The 24,612-nt window shown below is 38.8% G+C and overlaps 7 protein-coding genes across 9 annotated transcripts; 3 read left to right on the forward strand and 4 right to left on the reverse strand.

The window, feature by feature from the left end:
- The first annotated feature begins 564 nt into the window (after nt 1-564).
- Nucleotides 565-2,648, forward strand: TSF (PEBP (phosphatidylethanolamine-binding protein) family protein). 2 transcript variants are annotated; one of them, XM_010441282.3, is made up of 4 exons: nt 565-971; nt 1,492-1,553; nt 2,068-2,108; nt 2,193-2,648. In XM_010441282.3, the coding sequence occupies exons 1-4, from the start codon at nt 771-773 to the stop codon at nt 2,414-2,416; spliced, it is 528 nt and encodes a 175-aa protein (XP_010439584.1). In that variant the 5' UTR covers nt 565-770; the 3' UTR covers nt 2,417-2,648. The 2 variants fall into 2 exon arrangements, with proteins under 2 accessions (XP_010439584.1, XP_087329808.1); XM_087473682.1 differs by having other exon boundaries at nt 696-935.
- A 6,132-nt stretch (nt 2,649-8,780) lies between these two features.
- LOC104722997 (vacuolar protein sorting-associated protein 2 homolog 2) lies at nt 8,781-11,524 on the forward strand. The gene is made up of 11 exons (XM_019232772.2): nt 8,781-9,053; nt 9,399-9,443; nt 9,854-9,888; nt 9,991-10,041; nt 10,296-10,400; nt 10,504-10,575; nt 10,670-10,741; nt 10,836-10,916; nt 11,022-11,057; nt 11,165-11,241; nt 11,334-11,524. The coding sequence occupies exons 1-11, from the start codon at nt 9,020-9,022 to the stop codon at nt 11,392-11,394; spliced, it is 669 nt and encodes a 222-aa protein (XP_019088317.1). The 5' UTR covers nt 8,781-9,019; the 3' UTR covers nt 11,395-11,524.
- An 818-nt stretch (nt 11,525-12,342) lies between these two features.
- On the reverse strand, nt 12,343-14,126 carry LOC104722998 (elongation factor Tu, chloroplastic). Its single transcript, XM_010441284.3, has one exon. It carries the CDS (start codon nt 13,951-13,953, stop codon nt 12,496-12,498), a length of 1,458 nt encoding a protein of 485 aa, XP_010439586.1. The 5' UTR covers nt 13,954-14,126; the 3' UTR covers nt 12,343-12,495.
- LOC104722999 (alkylated DNA repair protein ALKBH6 homolog) lies at nt 14,112-16,117 on the reverse strand. The gene is made up of 8 exons (XM_010441285.3): nt 15,772-16,117; nt 15,456-15,553; nt 15,324-15,384; nt 15,205-15,243; nt 14,993-15,105; nt 14,641-14,863; nt 14,512-14,558; nt 14,112-14,420 (listed from the first exon to the last, which is right to left on the reverse strand). Exons 2-8 carry the CDS (start codon nt 15,549-15,551, stop codon nt 14,277-14,279), a joined length of 723 nt encoding a protein of 240 aa, XP_010439587.1. The 5' UTR covers nt 15,552-15,553; nt 15,772-16,117; the 3' UTR covers nt 14,112-14,276.
- A 26-nt stretch (nt 16,118-16,143) lies between these two features.
- Nucleotides 16,144-19,708, reverse strand: LOC104727886 (uncharacterized). Its single transcript, XM_087473683.1, has 11 exons — nt 19,638-19,708; nt 19,094-19,173; nt 18,868-18,993; nt 18,635-18,755; nt 18,385-18,498; nt 18,171-18,280; nt 17,878-18,061; nt 17,248-17,442; nt 16,923-17,144; nt 16,606-16,816; nt 16,144-16,359 (listed from the first exon to the last, which is right to left on the reverse strand). The coding sequence occupies exons 2-11, from the start codon at nt 19,150-19,152 to the stop codon at nt 16,277-16,279; spliced, it is 1,425 nt and encodes a 474-aa protein (XP_087329809.1). The 5' UTR covers nt 19,153-19,173; nt 19,638-19,708; the 3' UTR covers nt 16,144-16,276.
- A 178-nt stretch (nt 19,709-19,886) lies between these two features.
- Nucleotides 19,887-21,708, forward strand: LOC104723001 (transcription initiation factor IIE subunit beta). 2 transcript variants are annotated; one of them, XM_010441288.3, is made up of 6 exons: nt 19,928-19,988; nt 20,070-20,169; nt 20,314-20,577; nt 20,673-20,804; nt 20,909-21,025; nt 21,237-21,708. In XM_010441288.3, exons 3-6 carry the CDS (start codon nt 20,314-20,316, stop codon nt 21,585-21,587), a joined length of 864 nt encoding a protein of 287 aa, XP_010439590.2. In that variant the 5' UTR covers nt 19,928-19,988; nt 20,070-20,169; the 3' UTR covers nt 21,588-21,708. The 2 variants fall into 2 exon arrangements, with proteins under 2 accessions (XP_010439589.2, XP_010439590.2); XM_010441287.2 differs by lacking the exon at nt 20,070-20,169 and having other exon boundaries at nt 19,887-19,988.
- Nucleotides 21,709-21,736: 28 nt separating this feature from the next.
- LOC104723002 (uncharacterized) lies at nt 21,737-24,563 on the reverse strand. The gene is given in 12 exon segments (XM_019231460.2): nt 21,737-21,948; nt 22,047-22,075; nt 22,078-22,139; nt 22,238-22,313; nt 22,435-22,504; nt 22,837-22,901; nt 23,064-23,187; nt 23,289-23,365; nt 23,512-23,613; nt 23,712-23,771; nt 24,142-24,257; nt 24,413-24,563. Coding segments are annotated over 11 exon segments (837 nt in total). The 5' UTR covers nt 24,206-24,257; nt 24,413-24,563; the 3' UTR covers nt 21,737-21,840.
- Nucleotides 24,564-24,612: the final 49 nt, after the last annotated feature.

Consider the following 24,612-nt stretch of genomic DNA (forward strand, 5'->3'; position numbering starts at 1 on the left):
CAATTAAACAATTAATTATTAAACAGTTAGATAATTTCGTCTTACGAGACTACGAGTTTCTTTTTTATAAGGTTTTTTTCTTTGACAACTTAACATGTATTTAAATTGATCCATATATGAATAAATTATACTATAACTCCACCAAAGTGGCAAATCGGAAGAAGGTTTACAGTTTTGTAACCGCCCAAAAGAACACCATAAAAACTGAGGAATAGTTTCATGGAACGGAAAAAATGTATTTAGCCATTAAACAGCTTTTTATTTACTATTTATAAATTATAATTTGTAGTACGAATAGTTGTTCAGATGAAAAAAAAAATAGAAAGCAATCGTCACAAAACTAATTACTGACTGATTTTACATTTTTCGAAAAGATTTATATTTTAGATACTTTTAAAAAATAGAGAATTATAAGTAGTAACTAGTAAGCTAACTCAGGCAAGTTAATCGAATAAATGGAATAATATGATTTATGTTTCTATTGGTGGATTATGGAATAGGAATACCATCAACTGAAAAAGGAAAGAAACAATGACTTGGGGAAATAAGTGATGTACGTACGTCGAACCAGTTTTAAGATTCTGACTACACACGAAAAGACTGTGGTAATTATTTCATTGGAGCGAACAAAGTTAACAGTTGCTATTCCCAATACATTATATAAATAAAATAGGAAGCAAGGTGTTGATACTTGATACAATAAGAAGCAATCATTTGTTGAAAGACTTGAGAGTCAAGATATATATATATATATATATATATATATATACATGTCTATAAGTCGTGGAGATCCTCTTGTGGTGGGAAGAGTTGTTGGAGATGTTCTTGATCCTTTCATCAGGCTGGTCTTTCTTAGGGTCACTTATCGCCAAAGAGAGGTTACTAATGGCTTGGATCTAAGGCCTTCTCAAGTTCTCAACAAACCAATGGTGGAGGTTGGAGGAGATGACCTCAGAAATTTCTATACTTTGGTTCTCTTCTCTCTTTCCTGCTGTTTTCTTCATTGCTTCATTCTTCCCTGCGCTCACTCTTTTGTTTTCTTAAGCTTCATAGTCGAATAAAACCTTAATTAGATAGTCAAATCAAATATTTATATTTTCAGTTTTCTCCATGAGACCATTAAATATTTTAATCAAATTCCAACTCAAGTGTAAGTAGTTTTTGATAATTCTTTTCTTTCAGAAGAACATGATGTCCAAAAAGATAATATTTTAAGTGATTATTTTAACGAGTCGACTTTTGAATCTGGATAATCAAACGAGAGTACTCTAGATACTCTTGTATATATAGGTGTAAAATTGTAACTAATTAATATACCTTTATTCTAATTTAAGCTTCTTTCTAATCCGTCTTTATTTCCCCTTATAGTAGTTTTAGTTATTTCTATGTTATCGAATTCAAAAAAAGAAAAAAAAAATCGTGAGCTGCTTTGATATTATCAATTTATCATAATCGATCTTCTAATACGGTTGTTGACTGGTTTTAATGAAGGTTATGGTGGATCCAGATGTGCCGAGTCCAAGCAACCCACACCTCCGAGAATATCTGCATTGGTTTGTCTAAAACTCTCTAGTCTCTTCATGTCATATTTTATCTTAATTAACTTTACACCTCATACTTCTTGTTCGAATATAAAATAGTAGAATATAACCATGATAAACAAAATATATATATATGGCAAAAATTAGAGATCCAATACATTTCTAAGGGACACATAAAACACGATATTTTTACATATTTGCTAATAATAGAAGGGAACATATAGTATAAAAACTTTACGAGAGCAACAACTTGTCACTTTAAACGTTTTACCTATGATGTAAGGAAGAAAAAAACGGCTTAGTATACTTTAAATGACTTAAATATTCTATGCAACTACAGACGTGACTTGTCAGAGTTAAAATTTCTGTTTTGAAGTGTCATGTTATATCATAGCTACCACACAACAAAACGTCTATTCTTTCTATTTCTATATGCTCTTGATGCGTGCTTGCTTTGTTAGGTAGCACTTTAGTTCACTATATATGATCTGTATGTCTTAAACTTAAATGGGTACTCTCGATGCAGGTTGGTGACTGATATACCTGCCACAACTGGAACCGCCTTTGGTAAGTTTCATAATTCACTCTATAGTCATAGACCATCAAAAAGATAGATCTATATATATGTACGTTTCTGATTGTATTGTTTAGGTAATGAGATGGTGTGTTACGAGAGTCCACGTCGCCCTTCGGGAATCCACCGTATGGTGTTGATATTGTTCCGGCAACTCGGAAGACAAACGGTTTATGCACCCGGGTGGCGTCAACAGTTCAACACTCGTGAGTTTGCTGAGATGTATAATCTTGGTCTACCTGTGGCTGCTACTTACTTCAACTGCCAGAGGGAGAATGGTTGTGGAGGAAGAAGAACGTAGATGCCTTACTTACTTTAACTATTGCAGTATTCCCCTAATAATGAGGTTATTTAAGCATCTATAGTCTATGTAATAATAATTTAAAAGATACTAGCAAAAAATAAAGTGATGTATACATGTGCATCTACATAAAGTAGTGTCTACTTTTTTTTTAAGTAATAATTGAGAGGGAAGAAAGAATGTGTGTACGAGATAAAAAGCCTTTTATCAGATAAAAAGTGATGTTGTAAGATATGTGTGATGTTTTTTTTGGCTAAATATGTAAATATCATGTAAATGAAGAATAGACTATACAATAATAATATCACTTATGGCAAAAGTAACCTCGGTAAAAAAATTAAAAACAAGGTTACAATAGAGTTAGGAAAGGGATTTGGGTGAATTAACGAAACCAAAGTGAGACGAGTTGTTGCCAGCGTCGTCTAAGTCTTCTTACAGTGATTATATGTCTTATCTCGCAGTCTATGAATGTGAATAAGATCTGGGGGGTAAGCCTGCGGGCATTGTGAAGGATATTGTTTCGGTTTCTCCAGAAATTATAAACCACCATCTGTGCAGAGAGCTTTCGTAGCAGCGAGGGAGCATTAGTAGTAGATCGTCGGGTCCATGAGAGAAGTTCTGCCCAAGAGCAAAACAATCTATGGTGGGGGCACATTCTGCTGAGAACCAACCTCCACACTTGGGCTGAGAATTCGCACTCCACGAAAATGTGATCCCGTGTCTCTGAGGCGATGGAGCAAAAACAACAAACATCCACTTGTATCTGTCCCCAAGCCAAGAGTCGATTCCGAGTAGGTAGTCTATTGAGGTGATTGACCCACATGTTTAAGGCATATTTCGGGACCGCTCCTTTGAACCAAACCGAGGAAGACCATACTTGCTTATCTGCACGCGGTCTGAGAGCTTCCCATGTTCTGGACGTTGAGAATCCTTGACAGGTGACATTTTCCACACACCAATAATAATCATCCAATGTAGCGTCCGGAGGAGGTACCGAGATAGACTGGAGGTGGTTGAGGATTGCCAATGTTGGGGGAATCTATTCAGAGGTAATTTCCAGTCATTGTCATTAACAACTTCAGCCACTTTTGCCGAAAGGGTAATCCTTAGGGTTCTAGAACTATACTCACCAAGGCAGTCAATGAGAGGACCAAGGGAGGACCAATTATCAAACCAGTAAGATGCTATAAGACCATTTCCCACTCTGCACTTTATAAAACGTTGAACCAGTGGGCGAAGGTTTAGCAGGGTTTTCCATGACCATGAGTCTGCCGCGTAGCTAGCAATGTTCCAGAAAGATGAGGTTCAGATACGATGAAGAGTCTGCCAGGCCGCCCAGAGAGAGTCCTTATGCTCAAATAACCGCTAGATGAGACGCAGGTTAAGTGTTTTGTTCCATTCAGAGAGTCTCCTCACGCCAAGTCCCCATTCAGACTTCGGTAGACAGACGGCTTCCCATGATACTCTAGCTCCTCTTGCCACATCAATATTTCCAGACCAAAGGAATATGGAGCAGAGGCTTTCAATCCTCTTGATGCAACCTTTCGGCAGGGAGAAAGTAGACATCCAAAAGTTTATAGAACCAAAGATAACAGAAACAATTAATTGCAACCGACCAGCAAAAGAGAGGGATTTAGTGGCCCACGAGCGAAAATTGTTCGTGATTTTCTCCAATAAAGGCTCGTATTCTGTTAAACGCAACTTCCTGTGCATAAGAGAGAGTCCCAAATACCTGATGGGAAGATTACCCGAGGGGAAGCCATAGTCTGCTAGAGCATTACAAGCGTTACTATCTAGACCTATGTGAAAAAGTTGGGTCTTGTTTTTGTTTACCTTGAGCCTCGACCACGAAGCAAAGTCGTCAAGAGCCTCACAGATGCCGTGGAGGGAGGAGGTACCCCCATCAAAGAAAATCATGATGTCGTCCGTGAACATTAAGTGAGATATTGAGAGATCAGATGTCTTTGGATGGTAGTGGATATAGCCTGCGTCGAACCTTGACTTAAGTAAATTTGAGAACACTTCCATGGCTAAAACAAAGAGATACGGTGAGAGGAGGTCCCCCTGTCGTAACCCTTTTGAACTCTTGAAAAAACCTCCATGGCAGCCATTCACTGCGACAGTGAAAGTGGGGGTGGAGATGCATTGGTGAATCCAGTTGATAAACCTATCTGGTACTTGGATGGCTCTGAGGACTGCAATGACAAACTCCCATCTAATTGTGTTGAAGGCTTTCCTCAAATCAACTTTTAACATTCCTCTTGGTGATATATTTCGCCAATTGTATCCATGAACCAATTCTGTGGCAAGGAGATATTTTCTGATAAGGATCTACCCGGGAGAAAAGCTGACTGCGAGGGAGATATCACACTTGCCAGTAGCGATTGGAGTCGGTTTGTCAGAAGATTGGCAATGACTTTGTAGAGGGTGTTTAGACAAGAGATTGGTCGAAAGTCGATTGTGTTGGATGCATTAGCCGTCTTGGGAATGAGGACTAATGTGGTTGAGTTCCATTGCTTTAGCAGGCACCCGGAGACAAAGAATTCTCTTATGGCTGCTATGACTTCCGGACCGACCACACTCCAAGCTTCTTTGTAGAACTCGACTGGATAACCGTGAAGGCCACAAGCTTTAATCTTGGGGAGAGAGAAGAAAGCAGCCTTGATATCTTCATCAGAAAACTGCTTCTCAAGTTCAGTCGCTTGCTCTGGAGAACATCTGAAGGAAAAAAGTAGGTTCATATCCTCCTGCTCCATTGTGTAAGGTTCCTGCACATCATTAAGTAGATTTGCAAAGTAATCTGCGCAGTGCTCACTGATCTCCTCCTGTGATTCGTAGCGGTTGCCATTATTATCCGTCAGTGAGTAAATGGAGTTAATTGACTTGTGCGAATTTTCCATCCTGTGGAAGTAGCGCGTGTTTCCATTACCCTCAGCGAACCAGGTCACCCTGGACTTCTGGAGAAAAAAGCTCTCTTCAGCAGCGGCGAGGGAAGCCCAAGTGCGATGTGCTTCCAATTCGAGAGTCACGTTAATGGTCGATGGATCAGCGAGAGTGCGGTTTTGGAAGCTTTAGAGGACCTCATGGGCCTCCCTTGTTCGTTTCTCAAAGTCGGAGTAATTTGATTTACTGAAGTCCTTGATTGGCCTTTTGAGAGCCTTCAGCTTCTTAAAAACATGATACATAGCTGAGCCAGCAACATTCACTGAATACCATTGCTCTCTTACCAGATTGAGGAAGTCTTCATTTTGGAAGAGAAAGTTATAGAACTTAAACGGTCTCTTTGCTCTGATAGTAGGTTCTCCTAAAGAAACACCGCAGGAAGCATGGTCCGAAAAATCCGGTTCCCCGAAGATACCAAGGGAGGAAGGAAACTCTACATTCCAGTTTTCGTTTACCAGTATTCGGTCGAGCTTCTTAGCACTAGGTCTTGACTCGTTTTTGTTCCACCGAGTGAAAGAGTCACCCTTAAACGTGAGATCAGTGAGCTATGCATCAAGGAGACAGGATCTGAGGTCTCTGATGTTTCTGTCCACATTTTGAGACGGTTGTTCGGAGTGCTCGTGTGGGTGGAGGATTTGGTTAAAGTCCCCCATCACTAACCATGGACGAGAGGAGACTAGTTGAGAAGATCCCAAGGCCACAATTTCCAACCACAATTCCTTCCGTTTTTCTACTTCATTTGCTGCATAGACTAAGGAAACAACGATCCAGGCCTGCTCACCAGGCAATAGAACTTCACAAGTAACCATCTGAAGCGATTTTTCCAAAACAACCACTTGGAGCGATGGGTCCCAAATCACCCAAATCTTTCCTAACTGGGAGAAGCTGTAATTCTCCTCAAAAAACCAACCCGGAAGCAGATTGTTTATAAATTTCACCTCCTTAGGTTGTTTGACATGTGTCTCAATGAGACCACCAAAAATAGGCTTACTTGCCTTAAACCAATTCTGAAATCTGCGTCGGTGACTAGCTATATTAAAGCCCCTCACATTCCAACCAAAAAGTTTTGTATACATAAAATTAGTGAGAGAGTTTGAGGCCCTCGCCTCTTTGGATCTTCCGCTGCATTTTGGACAACACTCTTGTGAATCTAGTCTCCTCAAAGTCCGTTGAGGGAATATCCGAGGAGTCAGGTTCGATATCCGTATCAGACTGGAGCTGAGAACCCAAGTCTGAATTACCTGCGGCCACTGATGGCTCATTAGGAGGATCGGCAGTGATGGCAGTTCTTGGTGCAGCCTGGGAAAACTGTAAGCTTTCCTGATTAGAAGTCTTTATTGTGAGCTGCGGGGATGGTGTTTCACTCAATCGCATTGCATGTGAATGTTGCAGATACTGACCTTTGTGCAGTTGTAAGTCGCAATGATTACTGTCCTGGACAGATGGTTTCTCATTCCCTTCACCAGCTGATTTAACCTGCCATTCCTGGATAGGTTTTGCTTTTCCTCTAACTGGCTGGCTTGTAGTTGCGATGGAAGTGGACAATGTATCAGGCGTCAAAGATGGAGCAGGCGTTTTAGATCTACGCCTCCGATGACTTCTGTGCTTTTTCGGAGCTTGAGCATGATTCTGTGGACACGCATCAGGGTGGTGTGTTGTAGATTGGCAGATCGAGCAAGTAATGGGGGCGGAGCGACAGTGTCTTAGGTTATGGCCTAACTCCTTACAATGTGTGCAAACCGGGGGCATCCAGGGACTAGAGACAAGGACTCTACGGATTTCACCTGAGTCGAACTGGACATTGACTGCCTCTAGGAGTGGTTTCCTGGGGTCGATGATGGTGTACACTTTGGGTACCTCCAGATTTGTCTTATTAGCTGTAGAGAGGTGGAGGCATTGAGGTTTACCTACCAAGCTAGCTATGCGGTTCAAACCCTCCTCGTGGAAGAATTGGAAAGGTACATTTCTCAGTTCCAGCCAAATCGGGGCCGAAGACAATTCAGGTTTAACAGGGATCACACCAGGCTCCCAGTTGGCTACAAACATCGTTTGACCTTCGATTTACCATAGACGTTGGTTTAGCACTCGATGTCTAGTAGGCGAATGGGGGATCCTGAACAAGAAAGCGTTATCCTCTAACTTTGAGACAAAGATATCTTTGTATTGTTTACTCCATATACCATTGACGATGTTATGGATAGTTCCTTGGGATGGGGGTTCAGAGTAGAATTGCCCTATTATGAAGAAAGCCCAGGTGCTCTTGTTTCTCTCTATATCTCCATTGGGAATTTTAACCCATAACTCGCCTGAAGGAAGAGTGAAAGGAGTGCTCGAGGTTGGGAGCTTCTTACAAGTTCCCTTAACCGTGGCCGCCCAGTCATCAGATCTGTTAGTCGAACCATTATGGGGAGAACCATTCAAGTTTGCAGCCGAGGTAGGGTAGAGAGCTGTCGGGGCTGCAGAGTGTGCAGAGTTGGGGTTATCCGCGGTGGGGGGAACTGCGTTCACCACCGTAGGTTGCAGCGGGATGACCAAGTCTGTTGAAAGAACAGTCGATTGGGCATAGGAGGAAGTTGAGGTTGGGTTCAACTCCGTGATTCCTGACGTCTCAACACCAGAGGCGAGGCCCACAACAGCGGTGACAGTCGAGAGAAGTTTTTTGGATGGATCTAGGGTGGGCACAGGAACCGAGGTAGACACTGGTGGTAGATCTGGTTGCGATGATGTCGGGGGAGGCCCAGTTTCTTCCGGGATGAGGTCTGGGGTGGGGGGGGTTGGACGAGGTGAATTGTTTTCCTTTTGAGAGGAGGAACCACTCATCCTCCATTTGGGGGCAATGGATTCCGCGGCCCGAGCATAGACCACCGCGAACTTTGAGGAGCCTGGAACAGCACCAGGAACTGGTTTCCTTTTCTTTTTCGTCATACCAAGAAATTTCTTACCACCGGCGCGAGGCCGACGTCAGGGGTAAAGAGAGAGAAAAAAGAAGATGAAGAGAGAAGGTGATGTTTTTATCTGAAATGTGTGACGTTGTCAAAACAAAAAGTGAATTATTATGATTAAGAAAAAAAAACCTTGACAGAAATGTTTTGATTGTTTGAGAAATCGAGTAGGTAACAAAATAAATCTAATTTTGTAAAAAGTAAACTAATTAATAGGGAGCAAATATGTTTGAATGTATTTATGATAATTTTTTACAATGTAGGAAAGTTTTTAAAAAAACACAGAAAATCATTTATCTCAATATTTGGAGAATAAATAAAATAAATTAGATAACATAGAAAAAGTAACTCAAAAATGTTACATTTTGCAAAAGGATTAAAATGGCAAGTAAAATAAGAATAGTATTTTGTTGTTGTAATTGGTTTATTCCGGTTTAGTATTGTATTTCTCGCTGAATTAGATCGTTTTTCAAACTTTTAATAAAACATTTAGAAGAATAGATTAGTGTTAAGACACGGCGAAATACCATTTGCGTGGGCGTTGATGACCAAAGGAGACACCTTTTCTCCACTCTCTCTCTCTCTCTCTCTCTCTCTCTCTCTCTCTCTCCATAGATCAACTTCACTTCCTCCTCGAATGTGATTAGGGGTTTGTCACCATAAGCTCAACGATAAGGGATTTAGTCATTTACTCAATTTCAGAGAAGACAATTTAGCAATGAACATTTTCAAGAAGAAGACCACTCCCAAAGGTAAAAGCTTTGATTTTTTTTTTTTTTTTGGATTTTCGTATCTTGATGGTAACTAATTTGATTCGCCTGCTATAGACTCTGAGTAACTGGGTCTAGGGTTCTAGAAGAATTCTGCAAAAAAAAAAAAAATTGTAACCTTTAAATCTGTTTGTGCTTCAACCTGACGTTGTGGAGTGACGAATCTGCTGAGTCCTTAACCTGATAGTGTTGTGTGAATAATCTTCTCCGATTCATACTTGTTTCAGTGCATCGTTTTTTTTTTTGTCTGAGTGGTTTCTCTCAAGTTATTAAGTGTTGTTTCTCTTTACTTGCTTTTTTCTGTTTTGATTGATGTTTCTTGTACAGATGCTCTCCGTACTAGCAAGAAAGAAATGGCTGTGGCTACACGAGGTATGTGTTTATTTGTCTGTTGAAAAGCTACTTCTATAAGCAGATTATATCCTTAATGGTCGAAGACCGTGTATTCAAATGGAAGTCTTAGAGCTGTAATAGGTTTATCCTACCATCATTTCACTGAAGTTGCAAAAAGCTGTTTTCGCTTGTTCCCTGGAATCTTAGTGGATCCGTTAGATCAGATTTAGAAAGAGGCAAGAATCAGTTCTTACTGGTTTGTTTGTTCTGTGGTTTGATTACAGTAGTTGCATCATGCTATGTGCTAACTAAGTTATAATCAATATTTGTGTTTGTATCTTTGGATTGCTTTATAGAGTTTATACAATTTTTTCTGAACAAGAGTTATTTATTCATCTAACTGTGCAAATGTCAAGCACTAAGCTACGTTTATCAATGTGTAATTGCAGGAATCGAACGCGAGATTACATCTCTTCAATTGGAGGTAGATATCATCTACCAACTTTTCTTCTTCTATTGAGTTTATCCACTAACGATGCTTTTAGATTAGTTTGTTCTGACGGTTTTACTGAATATGGCAAATTAGGAGAAGAGGCTTGTGGCTGAAATCAAGAAAACAGCTAAAACTGGAAATGAGGTAAAGCCTTTCTAGTGGGAAAAAAAAAAACTAAATTCTCTTCCTTATTTTGTGAGAAACTTTGACTCCGTATGGAAACTATTGTGTGGGTAGTAATTTGTTCAGTGTGCAGATGACTGAATCACTATTTCACAGTATACATAAACTCCTCCAGACTCTTCTCTAGCTTGTTGGTTCATTTCTGTCTATATAAACTCCTCCAGACTCTTCTCTTCTACATTAATAAGCTTGTTTTGGTTAAAACATTGTCATAGGCAGCCACCAAGATCTTAGCTCGACAGCTTGTTCGATTGAGGCAACAGATCACCAATTTGCAGGGAAGCCGTGCTCAGATCCGGGGTGTAACCACTCATACACAGGTTAGGTTACTTAAATCTCTCCACTCATTCCTTGCCACATGCTTTGATGCAATTATCAACTTCGTGAATGTTTCCTTGATGGCTGGACAATTATAAAATATAGGCTTTGTATGCAAGCACCTCTATTTCATCTGGAATGAAAGGCGCAACCACAGCTATGGTTGCAATGAACAAGGTGATATTCCCACTTTGTTTCATTATGCTACTTTGATGGGGTTCTTTCACTTCCCTGCTAACAAAGTTTACTCTCTTGTTTCTCACACTTACAGCAAATGGCACCGACAAAACAAGCTAAAGTTATCAAGGACTTTCAGAAACAATCTGCACAATTGGACATGACGGTAAACAAAATCACAATTTATCTTTAAGAGCATGCTTTTAAGCGCAGTTTTATCACAAAGATTGACCGAGTAATAATTGTTTTGGATATTGCAGATAGAGATGATGTCAGAGGCAATTGATGAAACTCTTGACAAAGATGAAGCTGAAGAGGAAACAGAAGATCTCACTAACCAGGTTAGTTACTGCAATTTGAATCACAAGAATAATACTTTTAACCTCTTGAGAAATTTCTCCAAGTTTCCTCTATTTACTCATTCACCTGTATTGACGTCCTTGTAGGTTCTTGATGAGATTGGTGTTGGTGTTGCATCTCAGGTCAGGGTTCTCAACAATTTAAAACCTTGAAAGGAAGTATTTGTTTGTCGCTCTCTTGGGGTGACTTTATAGAACTAAAATTTGCTTCATACTTATTGTCTAAACAGTTATCTTCAGCTCCAAAGGGCAGGATTGCAACGAAAACTGCTGCTCCCGCTCCGACCACTACTGACAACAATAATGAGTATGAAGATACATTTGGGTTCTCATCATTTACTGTGATCTATTAAGACTATTTTGGATAATACATTCATTTCATACATCTTTAACTTACAGTTCGGAGTCTACTGAAATGGAGGAACTAGAGAGAAGATTGGCTTCACTACGACGAATCTAAAATATGATTCTTTTCCACGAGAAAGCAGTTTCTTCATATTCTTGTATAAATCTACTAATGTCACAAACTAGGTCTCATGTTTAAATCAAACACTTAAAGTATATAACATCGTCAACGTCGTTAAGGTGTTTTTGTCTGAGTCTTAGGTCCGTCTTATAACTGTTTTTTTTTTCTCTATCCTCATGGGTCTTCATCAGAAGACTAAGAAAGGGATTATAAGATATGAAGAAGATAAAGAGAGGTCACCATTGGAAGACCAAGTTGGAGGATGATGACACATGAGATCCCTCATGTCCACCCCATTACTTATCATTAAGAAAAACACATAAGATTAAACCTATCTCTAAACAGTGCCTTACCCTCTCAATAAACAACACAGAGTAAAGTAGGCTTTTTCACATTTGGGGTTTGTTTTCTTTCTGCTTCGTCTTGTTCATCGATGCAACGGTCTTGTTCTTGCTTCTAAACAAGAATCCTTCCCAAGTGCTGGTTAGTGTTCCAAACTTATACATATATGCCATATTCAAAACATGATTGTGTTAGTGAGGAGTTATCAAACAAATGGTGAGATTGACACAGGCCCATCTTTACAGTGGCAGAGGTGGTGGTCGCATTCCATAAGCTCTCTCTGTCCTCTTCTGGATTATCTCTTTCACATTTCAACTTCCCTCTTCTAGTTTTTTTTTTGTGTAATTTTCATATCCTGCAACTTCCAGTGATAAGACCTTTTTTTGTAATTCACAAGGTCTGAAAGAGATGTAATCTTTCCATTGCTTGAAGTTTTTGAACAATGTTTTCAAACTAAGTGGTTGGTACAATCGAAGTCATAAAACAATTAACTTTTTGAGTAATGTGAAATTCACATGATAGTTATGACCTAAGAATGAACCACTGATCTTCGGATCGGACCCAAATCAAATGCAAGAATTATATAGAGGGTCAAAGAAATCAAGAAATATATGACATTTTGATTTCGAGTTCTTAAAGAAGAAAATGGCACAAAAAGAAAAGTAAAAAACGAGTTCGAGAATCAAGAGGGAAACAAAAAGAAAGCAAGAAGATGCTCACTATGTGAAACTCTCCAAAAAACCCATTTTATAATCATTCGATGATAGCCTGAATAACTCCCGCACCAACAGTCTTACCTCCTTCTCTGATAGCAAACCTCATACCTTGTTCACAAGCAACCGGCACAATAAGCTCAACAACAATCTTGACTCGATCACCGGGCATAACCATCTTCGACTCCTCGTCTTTGTCGTTCATAATCTTTGTCACTTTACCCGTAACATCAGTCGTCCTCATGTAGAACTGAGGCCTGTAACCTGCAAAGAACGGAGAATGCCTCCCACCTTCTTCTTTCTTCAACACATACACAATCGCTTCAAACTTGGTATGTGGAGTAATGGATCCAGGCTTAGCTAAAACCATACCTCTCTGAATATCAGCTTTCTGAATACCCCTAAGCAACAACCCTACATTGTCACCAGCTAAAGCCTCATCAAGAATCTTCTGAAACATTTCGACCCCAGTGACAGTGTAGTTCCTAGTCTCCCTCAAACCCACTAAATCTACAGTCTCTCCTACCTTAACCGTACCTCTCTCAACACGCCCTGTAGCCACGGTACCACGTCCGGTGATAGAGAACACATCTTCAACAGCTAACAAGAAAGGCAACTCAGTTTGTCTCTGAGGGATTGGGATGTAACTATCAACAGAATCCATAAGTTCGTAAATCTTATCTACCCATTTGTTATCACCTCTCTTCACATTAGGATTCTCAGTGAGTGTCTCTACAGCTAACAAAGCAGAGCCAGATATAATCGGAATATCATCACCGTTAAATTCATAAGACGAGAGAAGCTCACGAACCTCAAGCTCAACGAGCTCTAGCAACTCCGCATCATCTACTTGATCCTCTTTGTTAAGGAACACAACCATATCAGGAACACCAACCTGCTTAGCCAAAAGGATATGCTCTTTAGTCTGAGGCATAGGACCATCAGCGCCGGAGACAACGAGGATAGCTCCGTCCATCTGAGCAGCTCCGGTAATCATATTCTTGACGTAATCAGCGTGACCAGGACAATCAACGTGAGCGTAGTGACGGTTCTCAGTCTCGTACTCAACCGTAGCAGTGTTGATTGTGATACCACGAGCTCTCTCCTCCGGGGCCGCGTCAATCTCGTCGTACTTTTTCGCGACGCTGTTTCCCATGGAAGCGAGAGCCATGGTGAGAGCTGCGGTTAGAGTAGTCTTCCCATGGTCAACATGACCAATCGTACCGATGTTGACATGAGGCTTCTTCCTCTCGAACTTACCACGAGCAGCACGGACGGTGAAGGAGCGACGAGTGGATTGAGAAGCGGAGGGAGTAGTAGTAGTAGTGGTCAAGGAGTAAGAAGGGAGGAAAGAGGAAGAGAGGGTTAGGGTTTTGAGCTTACCAGAGGTGGAAATGGCGGAAACAGGTGCGGGGTAAAGAGATGGAGAAGGAGAAGAGTAGGAACAGAGGAGTCTAGAGGAAGAAGAAGAGCAAGCGGCTGGAGCCGATATCGCCATGGAAGACGGATTTGGAGGAGAAATCAAGAATCCTAGGGTTTTGATTGGGGGAGACGAAGAAGAAGAAGATTTGGGGATAGAGTGAGGTTTGTATAGTACTGTCTTGTGTTATGTTATCTCTTTAGAAGAAGAAAAAATATAAATAAATAATACAAAAATAAGAAAATAATGAAGGGCTCATATTTAATCCTATCCGCTGCAACATCTTTGTCCTCAAGTTTACACAAACCACAAATCGTGTCGTTTTTTTTATATTCTCACGTCGCAAATCGTACCGTTTTTCATAGTCATAAACGTCAAGACAAATATTGTGTTTTCATATCTTAAAGCCTGAAGAGATTTTTGTGGACTTTGGGGACTAAACGGCAAGTAAGTGAAACTCGAGTTTGGTCTCTGTGAAGAATCTTGTCACCATCTTTTCTTGAATCTTCCTTAGAGTAAGCGGAAGCTTCAGCTTCGTTAACGACCTGAACATATACACCACAATAAAAGTCACTCTCCTTTTACACCAATGTCACTACCATTTGTAGATATGAAAAAAAGAGCTTTGTGTCGTACCTGGTTATAGCATTGTGTTGGACTATCGCTGATGCCGTGGAGGAAATCTGAAAACAAGACAGGATAATTAGAATTTTAACCTGATGTTTTAAAATCATTCGTTCCTGATTACTCGATGATGATTTTTACCTGAGTATGAGTCGTCTTTGAAGATGAGTAAGCTACGAGGCATCATCAAGACAGAGAATGAGTCTCTCTCAGGCACACAACTCTCTGCACCGAGACTTTGGTCTTTGGAAATGTAATCATCACCTGATCTTAATCTCAAATGCGGAGTGAAGTCCATAACGACAGGTGAGCCAAGAGACAGTATAGCTACAACAGGAAAATAAGCAGGTCCATCCTGGTGCGGCTGTGGAAAATAACAAACTTACTCATGAACTTAACAGAAAACTAAAACCGCAGGATAAACAAAGTGAAAGCTGCGTAAGTGTACAACAAAAAAGTAAATAACCACTTAGGAGGACGGATGATAACGGACCATTATCCCTTGGTCAGGATGGTATTCATTGATGAGGACATGATTTATAGCAGAAGGGAACAGACCCGATCTTTCATGAATTTTCGATGTAATCTCTGTCAGCCAGGAAGGCACTGAAACAAAGAAAGATTGTATATATACATACTCTTGAGCATCTAGAACTTAGATAATCAAGGATTGGACCTTTTTTTTTTTGTCTCATTCTTACTTACATTCTTGTGGAACAAGACCCTTTTCATGAACCATACCACCTGAAAAACAAACCAAAGGTCAAGACTTTATGTTTCTTCAACAACCACCCAATGAAAACTAAAGTATGAGAAAAGGGTACCCCAGTTCTGTAATCTTCTGTTCTTTAATGTCTTCCACTTGGAACCAGATGCTCCATATATCTTACAAGACAGCAAAAAGGTTTAATACATTAAGTTGAAAAAATAGGAACAAAATCAAGATAGAGCTTTACATGGTTTAGGAGCTGAGTTTGCTCTTCGTCAGTTATGAAACCGGGAATGTAGTATACTGTTGGAGTAAGACCTACCCTGAAGTTATCTAACTCCATGGCTGTCAAGAATCAAAACAACTTGATTATAGTTTTCAGAGCTTAACTACTAAATTAGAACAGTTGTTACTGAATCAGAACTATGATTGGAGTCTCTATTCAGCTAATTTACTCGCAACGATTCGTCTGTCTTGTTTTACTTTAACATTTGAAATGTTAAAAAAAGAAGAGAAAAGATCAAAAAAGAGAATGGCAAAAAAAGGGATTAAATGAAACTAACCAGGAATTGCAAGAAGAAACAGAGCTATCGACAAAACCCTAAGCGAGAATCGTTTGATTTCACTTTTAGACTTAGAGTTGAGAGGAAGAATCTGAGATCAGTTGGCAGGAATAAAACCAGGTGTTCTCCCGCTTGATTAAAAGGTTCTATTGGGCTTTTTATAAGACCCAAACAATCTCTATTGGGCCTTCAAACTATATTTCGTAACTTTTACGGAAATTTTTATTTTCTATGGAATAAATATGGACGTTGTCTGCTCGCCTCCACTGTCGTCGTCTGTGTAACGTAATTCTACTGCCATTTTAGAAGGTCCATGATTCATGATTGTGTTTAAACCTTTTGTCTGCTACGATAAACGACAAGTATAAAATATTAAAATGAACTTTGATAAAATTGGTGTAGCTGACGAAATTTTCAGCAAGTTAAGTGACTGTTAGTGCTCATGAAAAATTAACAATTAACCTTAACTCTATGAGTTTACTAGTTTGAACGATTTGCTCTCAGTTCAGCCTTCTTCCCAATCAATATCGTCTTCTTCTTCTTCATCTTCTGCTTCCACATTCAAATCCACCTTGTCGTTTCCATTGGCTGCAAATTAAGTTACATGAAATGTAATAAACAAGGTGAGCATCATATTATCCTTTAGATATCATGAGCCCTAAACTCTGGCCGACTACTACAGTTTAAATGATGAGCATCTCTTAACAAGTACGTATTTGGAGCAAATGCCAACGCTGTCGCTCTGTTCCGGTTTTATACTTCTAACTAACTAATGTGTTGTGTGATCAACTACTTGGCGAACTGTAAATGAAGTAATAGTAAACTCAAACTGACCTGCAACAGGAGCTTCTTCTTCCCACTCAACATCTTCTTCTTCTTCTTCCTCTTCACGTTTGGATTTCATACCAACCTGACGATCTGGAGATGTTGTAGCCAATTGAATGTCAGTGGTTGATTCACCTGCGGATTCTTGCTGATTCAGGTTTTCAGCAAGCTCTTCTTGCTGCTTCAGTAAAGCGGCGTAGTAAGCTTTCACATACTCATCCTGAAGCAAAATGGAAATGAAATGTTATCACGATTCTGGAAACACAATCCGCAAGATGCTACTGTGGGATTCTAAATAAACACATAATTTATCTCCTAAAGCATGCCTTCACATCCTTATCACCATCGCCATTTCCCAAGACTGTTTTCTTGTCATCTGAAAGCTTTGCTGCTTCTCCATCAACCTCTGCTCCCTGCCTCATCTCTCCTCTTTGTTCCTCGGTCAGCTTCATGCCTTGCTTGATCATCCATGGAGGTAAAATTTTCAAACTAGAATCTCCACCTTTAGATTTGACATCTTGTTTTTCTTCACCAAGGTTAACCTCAACCTACCCATGTAGAGTTAAAGAAATCAACAAACGGAAAATGCAGGGAAAACTTATCTTCCATAATAACATTGAAATTCTATAAACATTGAGAAGTAAAGATAACCTTTGTCTCTCCGAGAAATGGCATTGGTGTTGAACCATACCCACCCTGTGACCTCGAAGGATCATTAGGGTCAAGAACACCATTTTCACGAGCAGCCTTAGCTGCACGAGCCTCCCATGCCGGAAAAGGTTCAAAGCCAGGAAACGGTAGGTCTTTTACTATATTTATTTGATCCATCAGAGGTTTCATTTCAACCTACATTTTATTTCCGATCGTGTCAACACACAAACTACATAACTAATGCCAGAACACGGGTAGACACCGATCAGGCTAATCTAATCACTAACAGCAAGTTATAAAATGACAAAACAGAAACAATCTTTTCCTAACTCAAAAAAAAACAATTACGCATGAATAAAAGTAATAGAACATAAGCCATGAATTACTTGTTGCAAACAAATAAGACTAACCATCCTAACTTTTAAATAAAAGCCACAGAGTCGTTTTATTTTTTTTTGTAATCTCAAGCATTGGACATTTAAGAACAGATCTCTTAGAAAACTAATCAAGATCATATATCGTTCTGTGACATCATGAATATGGAACGATGCAAAGCTTTAGTGAAGACAAATTAATTTGTGTTTTATCAAATTTTCATTGAGCTAAGCGGCTAAAACAGTAAACACAGACCTCCATATTCTGAAGCCAAACTTTTATTTTTTCCCGCCGCCTTCTCCTTGCATTGTCACCTCCATCTACTACTTCTTCGGAAGATAGCTTGTTACATTCCATAACAAGTTCACCATTGCAATTTTCACAACGAAAAGAATCGTCTTCCATAGAAATTAATCTCAGGGCATCCAGTGCATTATATCTATACCAAAAATGAGAATCCATTCAGCTTTCGGGAAAATAACACAACCTATCAATTTAAAGATTTTATTAGAAAAAAAAAAAAAAAAAAAAAGAGTAGTGAACTTTACTTCCTTTTGCAGTTAGGACAGCAATACTCCTGAACAGTATTCTTATCTTCTAGTTCATCTTTGAACTGTTTCTTCATCCGGTGCAGTTTATAACGAACAGTATCATATATCTGTAAGAGAGAAGAAGTTCTAAAGGGTTAGTTTGATGATTTAAAGGGAAAAAAAAAACAGCAAACTAAAAGAAAGAAAAAAGTCGTAGGGACATGAAGCATACCTGTGCATAATCAAGACAGCAATATGAGTGTGTGTGGAACTTAACGTTATCTTCTGCTCGGCCATCAGTTGTAGCAGCCACTGCAAAACTATACATCTTCGCACGCTTTGCAGTCTATTGAAAAAGATTGAGAATCAATAAAACAGCAGAGTAATTAAAAGAAATGTTACAGAGAGAAAAAAAAAACAATATTATGCAATATATTATGTGCTATATAAACAATCTGAAAGAAGATAGTTTCTGCACAGACCTCTTTCCTGTGGTAACGAACGAGAAATTTTTGTTCTTCAAAAAACCTAATTAATTTTCGAAGTTCCTTGGCATTCTGCTTCAACTCTTTTGCCAAGTCTTCTTCTCTTACCCATTGCCGCCTAACAGACACAAAAACCAAAGGAAAAAAAAAACAGAAATGAAAGTAAGTAAAAAATTCACCTAATAGACTATTTAGTGGATAGAAAAATAGAAGAGAGTGCAAATATAAACTTCGTAAGCACGTCCAGCATCATGGTGGCAGTGCATCTATTGCCACCTTTAGCAGATTTCTGCTGATTATTATCTGTCTCCGTAGGATTATCTAAATAGAAAACCCTTGCTGCAATCTTCACCAGCCTGCCAAAATGCAACAACATAGTAATTACAAAAAAAAAAAACACTTGAACTAAAAAAGGCTATGTGTGTAATTTGGATAGAAATGGTAAAGAGAATTTACCTCATAAATGGCTCGAGCACAACTGTCTTATGCACCACCGTGACTGACTTATTATCCATTGGATTTAACAAAACCAGATACTAACATTTACCACAAGGAAGAACCAGTTGTTAAGTTTAATGTATTGGATTGTTACAAACCTATGGGGGAAACCCTCAAAACCCACCACACAAAATTACACCAGATCAGACACATACGAATTAAGAATCAAATCATCACAGAGAAACCATTTCTACGGATGAAGACACCTAAAACACACATGATTGAGGCAATGGTGGTTGATTAACAACGAAAATTAGGGATTTCTACGTTTCGGAGCGTTAAAAACCTGGAATCCATCTTTTCCTCCTGTTTTGTCAACCAATGTTCGAGTTCTTTTTTAATTTAATTTAATGTTTGGTTGAAAAAAAAAAAAAAAAAAAACCTCGAATCGAAACAACAACTAGAGAACCAGACAAATCTTAGCGTCAAGTTTCTACGAGAAATAGCGATGATATATTATTATCTAAGAGTATCATCAGTCCGATCATCGAAGCTTTTTTACCGGAGAGTTCAAGAGGGAACGAGAACGCGGCACAGAGGACAGAGCCTGAGCGAAAGGTTTCCCTATTTTTATAGTCTTTTAGAACATTTTAGTAATATAAAAAGAAGATTAAAAAGGTAAGGACTGTTTCGGAGATTTAATTACCGGATTAAATGAAAATCTAATTTATTTGGTTATGGGTTATTGGGCCTAATTTTGATGGGCTTCACATAATGAATGAAAACGAACCCAACACCGTCTCTAGTGAAAAAAAAAATATATATATAAATCAAGATCGAAGGCTTCTTCTTTTTCGATCTTTCTCCTCTCTTCTGGTTTCTTTCTTGCTGTATTACTTCTACCGAAGGAAAGGTTCGATTCGATTTGATTTACACTAGTTAGGTTTTCGTTCTAAGATTGGAGAAGATTGAAAAATCTATTGTGGTGTTTTAGGTTGCGGGATTATAGATATTGGAACTTCCGCACACTTTGATAAATCAGCCTTTTCTATTATCAATCAAGCTCGTAATTCTACTTATTGTTCGTTTCTTAAGTAAGATTCGAGAAAATTGAAATTTTTAAGTGATGTTTTACGTTGCAGCAGTCTTAGAAACCCTAATTTTTGAGGAATCGGCCTTTGCTTAGTTGATTTAGTTATTGACGGTTAGGGTTTTTTTTTTTTTTTTTTTTTTTTCAGATGGCTCTAAAGGAGCAGCTAAATAAGTTCAACAAACAGCAAGAGAAATGTCAATCTACGCTTTCGAGCATCGCTTCTTCAAGAGAAAGATCGGGGACTTCGTCGAGGCAGCCCGTGCCTCTTCCTGCTGCAATCACTCAGAAGAAGCCTGATGCTGCTTCTGTCCAGTTTTCAAAAAACACCGAGCAACTTCAGTATATTAACAGCATTAAAAAATCTCCTGTTGGTGCTCAAATCAAGCGTGTCATTGATCTTCTCTTTGAGGTTTGTGTTTCTGTTTGTCTCCCCCATTCATGTGAGAGATCATTTATATAATCGTAAGTTTGATTTGTCTCTTGTTTGAGTGTTTTCTCGAACAGACAAGGCTAGCCTTAACGCCAGAGCAAATAAAAGAAAGATGTCATGTTGATATGCATTCCAATAAGGCTGTTTTTGATAGTTTGAGTAAGAATCCTAAAGCACATTATGACGGAAGAAGGTTCTCTTACAAGGTGATATCCTAAAACATTTCATTCAAGGAGTGGATTTTTTAACTTCTCGTTTTTCTCTTTGTAAAAAAGGTTTGCGTTTTTACAATTTTGCTTTGTTGTCACAGGCTACGCACGATGTCAAGGACAAGAGCCAGCTTCGTTCGTTGGTGTATAAATACCTTGATGGGATTGCAGTCGTTGATCTCAAAGACGCTTACCCGAATGTTATGGAGGATTTAAAGGTATGCATTGTTATAATTGATAAGATGTGAGTTTTGGAAATATAACTCCATGCACTGGTCGCCTTAAATCCCTAGGTTTTTAGTTGGACAATCAACTAGACAACGTACCGGTTCCTCTGGTGTATTTTGCTAAGCAGATGGTGAAAATATATGTTGTTTTTTGAAACCAAGAAACTTATGGGAGTTTTTTAAATTATCTTGTATTTTGTAGGCTCTGAGTGAATCGAAGGACATCTTTTTGATATCAAATTCACAAGAGGACATTGCGTACCCAAATGATTTCAAGTGTGAGATTGCTGTTGATGACGAATTCAAATCTCTGTTCCGTGACATAGATATCCCGAACGACATGCTCGACGTGGAGAAGGAGCTGCTGAAGATCGGTTTGAAGCCGGCGACAAACACTGCGGAGAGGAGAGCTGCTGCACAGATCCATGGCATATCAAATAAATCGAAGGATAAGAAGAAGAAGAAACAAGAGATCAGCAAGAGGACCAAACTCACCAATGCCCATCTACCGGAGCTCTTCAAGAGCCTTAACGCCAGCAGTTCCCGGAACTGAACCTCGTAAATGGGACAGTGGAGACCAAACATATTGTTGTAATTGTTATGATCTCGAGTATACAATGGGTTTCCATGTATTCTCACAACATTGGTTAGCAATATAGAAGAAACATTTGTGAGTTGGTCTTTGTTTTAGATGTTGCTAGCTAAGCAAATATCATCTGATAGCTAAAAAAATAACCATAAAGAGTTGGCAAAAATACAATCATAAAGAGTTGGCTACTGTAACTGGTTTTATAACATTCACTCATTCAGCATTTTTTCTTACAAGCCCTTGAAAACATATCCCTTATGTTCTTTGATCCAGTCTCTACCTTTGCTTGCTTTGTCTGTTTTCCAGGTTTCTTTTTTGCTTTCTCCTAAGAAATGTAACAAGTAGAATTGATAACTAAAATAACAAGGAACACAAAATATATGGAATTTAGAGCTTTTGTCTACAGATTTTACATACACACACCTGTAATGAATTTGAGGGTGCCGTGTTATCTCATTTGCAGTTGAAAGGTTCTCCATATTTGTTTCTTTCATTGTCGGGTCAACAAACTCCAGCCTGAAAAAGAAACCATGCACAATGAAAGCTTTTGTAAGGAGTTATGATTCTCTTTTGCTGAGTGATTGATGATTTCAGATTTTGATTTTTAAAAGTACCCAAGATGGTCATAGAGAAGCTTCAACCAAGGCTCTGTCTTCAGGTACTCTCCCACAATTGAAACTGCATCTACCACTGTACAAATTAAAGGTAATATCAGTGAAAACCCACATTACACCACCTTTTGAAGGGTCAACTTGAAGAGGGCATACACCAACACCTCCACAAAGTAAAAAGGTTATATTCTACAACTTACATGTTTGTTTCTCATCTTGAGCTGCATAGTTCTTGTCCAATTCTGGTAGTGTCCTCTTTAAACAGTACGCCTGCGTTCATTAAAGTGCATCCAAGTTAAGGATCTAAATAAAACAGAGACGCGGTAACCTGCGTTCTCTTTCCAAGAATTATAGGATGTGAAACAAAACCGATTAAGAGTGCAGCATTAAACTCATCTTTCTCTAGAAGAAGAAAATTCAGAATTTTCACCAAATAAAAAATATTCAAAAAGACATATAAGCAACAAACATGGCTCATTCCTGAACCATATGGGGGTTGTGAAACGTAATCAGACACATGTAACACTCTCAAATGGTATCAAGGAAATTTCAACTGGATCGTTGAAAAGGCTGCAATACATCATGTTGTGACAAGAGCATACCTTACAACTTAACCAAGCTAAAACTTTCGAGTTATCAAGCCGATAGAATTTCATAGATCCAACCTCTGCAAGAAGAGATGAAAGAGGAATGAGGAAATTAAACAACTATAGATCACCAAGTTCTCCAAGGGTGATGAGAAACATTAATATTAAATGTATATAAGAAAAATTAAAAGGTTCTACAAGAGTGCACGTATGTTTTCAAAAACCAGAGAGCAGCAATTTACCTTGAGTTTGACAAACAATGTCCATACACTTCTCTGCAACAGGCAAAAGTTGTTGATATCCAGGATATCCTTCCACAAATAAAATCTCATCCAGTTGCCTGAACTTTCCAAGATCTTCACCTTTCTACAAATGGACAAAATATAAACACAATTAACATTTCCACGAAATGGAAATCAGACAGGAAATAATAGTGAATTGAGAAGAGCCAGGGAGCATAGAGTGACCTTCATTCTTGCTTCGTCAAAAATAGGCAACAAGATGAAAACAGGATCAACTGGAGTGGCCATATATAAGCTTCCATCTGTAACAAGAAAATAGTCATGAACATTAGGGGAAGGGAGAATTTGTACTGATGCTGGCTTGCAGAGCATATTATTATGATCAAAATTACTAGGAAGTAAGCCTTTATCTACACCTAATAAGCATCAAGATCAACAGTGAAATTACCTTCAGAAATGTAATCTCCAAGGAGCCAGGAACCATATGATTGCTTAAACCACTGAAGTTCTTGAAGCATCCCATTACTAAAAAGGTAGCATGTTCCATTTTCTGCCATATGAACATAGATACCACATAAGATGTTACTTGCTGAATTTTCCCCAACAAACACTACATACCAAGCCTGTCAATAATCTACATCCCGTTACCTGATTTTGGATGGCGAAGTTTTAATAGTTCTCCGGGTTTGTTTCCACCACAACCTGAATCTTTACATATGAAACATATAAGAAAAAGCAATCATGTTATCTAAAGCATCAAAGACTTCCAACTATCATAGCCAAGGAAGGATTCCACTGAGATAGCAAACCAAAGATTATAATCTTTGAGTCAGTCCGCACATCCTTTCAAAAGTAAGCTTAGACAACAAAACTTATGCTCATTTTTTTTTTTTTTTTAATTCAGACCTAACTTTTCCAATCATTGATAAACACTAACCAAAACCATAATCTTAATCCTACACCATTTTGGCATTTCATAAACTAAGTCATTTTAGGTAAAATCTCACAGTCATAATTCAACTGGAGAATATAAATTATCAAAATCCTCAGAAGAAAAGATGCAAGTAGAAGAGAGAACCTGGAGCGATAAGAACTCGTGTCTTCTCAGCTCCTTCCCACCAAACAGTAGAAGAAGAGCTCATCTTCAAAATTGTATCTTCAAGCTTTTTTCAGCAAACCGAAACTTCTACGATTCTGACACCAAGAAGATAAGAAGTCCCAAATACAATGTGAAATCGCTACTTATAGAAGACGATATACTAAACATTCAACAAAAACCCTAAAACTAGAGCTAGGTGAGAGAAAAGATTGAAGATAGCGAAACCCTTAACACCAATTGGATTATATACCGTGATAACGGGAAGAAGGATCGCAACTAGTGAGGTAAACGAATCAGTACGAAACTCCTCTAAGACATTTCATCGAACAGTTGGTGTACGATATTGAAACTCAGACCCCAAATGATTCGGAACAGACAGAGAGAGACAAAAAGTGACGATCAAACTCACCAGATTGGCGCCATCGACAGAAGAAGCGCGGGCGTCTAAAA

The sequence above is a fragment of the Camelina sativa genome, chromosome 11 (genome assembly GCF_030686135.1).
Source record: "Camelina sativa cultivar CO46 ecotype springtype chromosome 11, ASM3068613v1".
In the NCBI taxonomy this organism is placed as follows: domain Eukaryota; kingdom Viridiplantae; phylum Streptophyta; class Magnoliopsida; order Brassicales; family Brassicaceae; genus Camelina; species Camelina sativa.

Excerpts from the sequence above, each read along its gene's own strand:
- TSF (XM_010441282.3), top strand. The coding sequence starts at position 771 with ATGTCTATAAGTCGTGGAGATCCTCTTGTGGTGGGAAGAGTTGTTGGA. Across the intron at positions 1,554-2,067 it reads CTCCGAGAATATCTGCATTG|GTTGGTGACTGATATACCTG; the intron begins GTTTGTCTAAAA and ends CTCTCGATGCAG. Across the intron at positions 2,109-2,192 it reads CACAACTGGAACCGCCTTTG|GTAATGAGATGGTGTGTTAC; the intron begins GTAAGTTTCATA and ends TGTATTGTTTAG.
- LOC104722997 (XM_019232772.2), top strand. The coding sequence starts at position 9,020 with ATGAACATTTTCAAGAAGAAGACCACTCCCAAAG. Across the intron at positions 10,401-10,503 it reads GTGTAACCACTCATACACAG|GCTTTGTATGCAAGCACCTC; the intron begins GTTAGGTTACTT and ends TATAAAATATAG. Across the intron at positions 10,917-11,021 it reads CAGAAGATCTCACTAACCAG|GTTCTTGATGAGATTGGTGT; the intron begins GTTAGTTACTGC and ends ACGTCCTTGTAG.
- LOC104722998 (XM_010441284.3), bottom strand. The coding sequence starts at position 13,953 with ATGGCGATATCGGCTCCAGCCGCTTGCTCTTCTTCTTCCTCTAGACTC.
- LOC104722999 (XM_010441285.3), bottom strand. The coding sequence starts at position 15,551 with ATGGAGTTAGATAACTTCAGGGTAGGTCTTACTCCAACAGTATACTAC. Across the intron at positions 15,385-15,455 it reads AAACTCAGCTCCTAAACCAT|ATATATGGAGCATCTGGTTC; the intron begins GTAAAGCTCTAT and ends CTGTCTTGTAAG. Across the intron at positions 14,421-14,511 it reads CAACACAATGCTATAACCAG|GTCGTTAACGAAGCTGAAGC; the intron begins GTACGACACAAA and ends GTATATGTTCAG.
- LOC104727886 (XM_087473683.1), bottom strand. The coding sequence starts at position 19,152 with ATGGATAATAAGTCAGTCACGGTGGTGCATAAGACAGTTGTGCTCGAG. Across the intron at positions 18,994-19,093 it reads GTGCTCGAGCCATTTATGAG|GCTGGTGAAGATTGCAGCAA; the intron begins GTAAATTCTCTT and ends GCATTTTGGCAG. Across the intron at positions 18,756-18,867 it reads ATGCTGGACGTGCTTACGAA|GCGGCAATGGGTAAGAGAAG; the intron begins GTTTATATTTGC and ends TGTGTCTGTTAG.
- LOC104723001 (XM_010441287.2), top strand. The coding sequence starts at position 20,314 with ATGGCTCTAAAGGAGCAGCTAAATAAGTTCAACAAACAGCAAGAGAAA. Across the intron at positions 20,578-20,672 it reads TCATTGATCTTCTCTTTGAG|ACAAGGCTAGCCTTAACGCC; the intron begins GTTTGTGTTTCT and ends TTTCTCGAACAG. Across the intron at positions 21,026-21,236 it reads ATGTTATGGAGGATTTAAAG|GCTCTGAGTGAATCGAAGGA; the intron begins GTATGCATTGTT and ends TGTATTTTGTAG.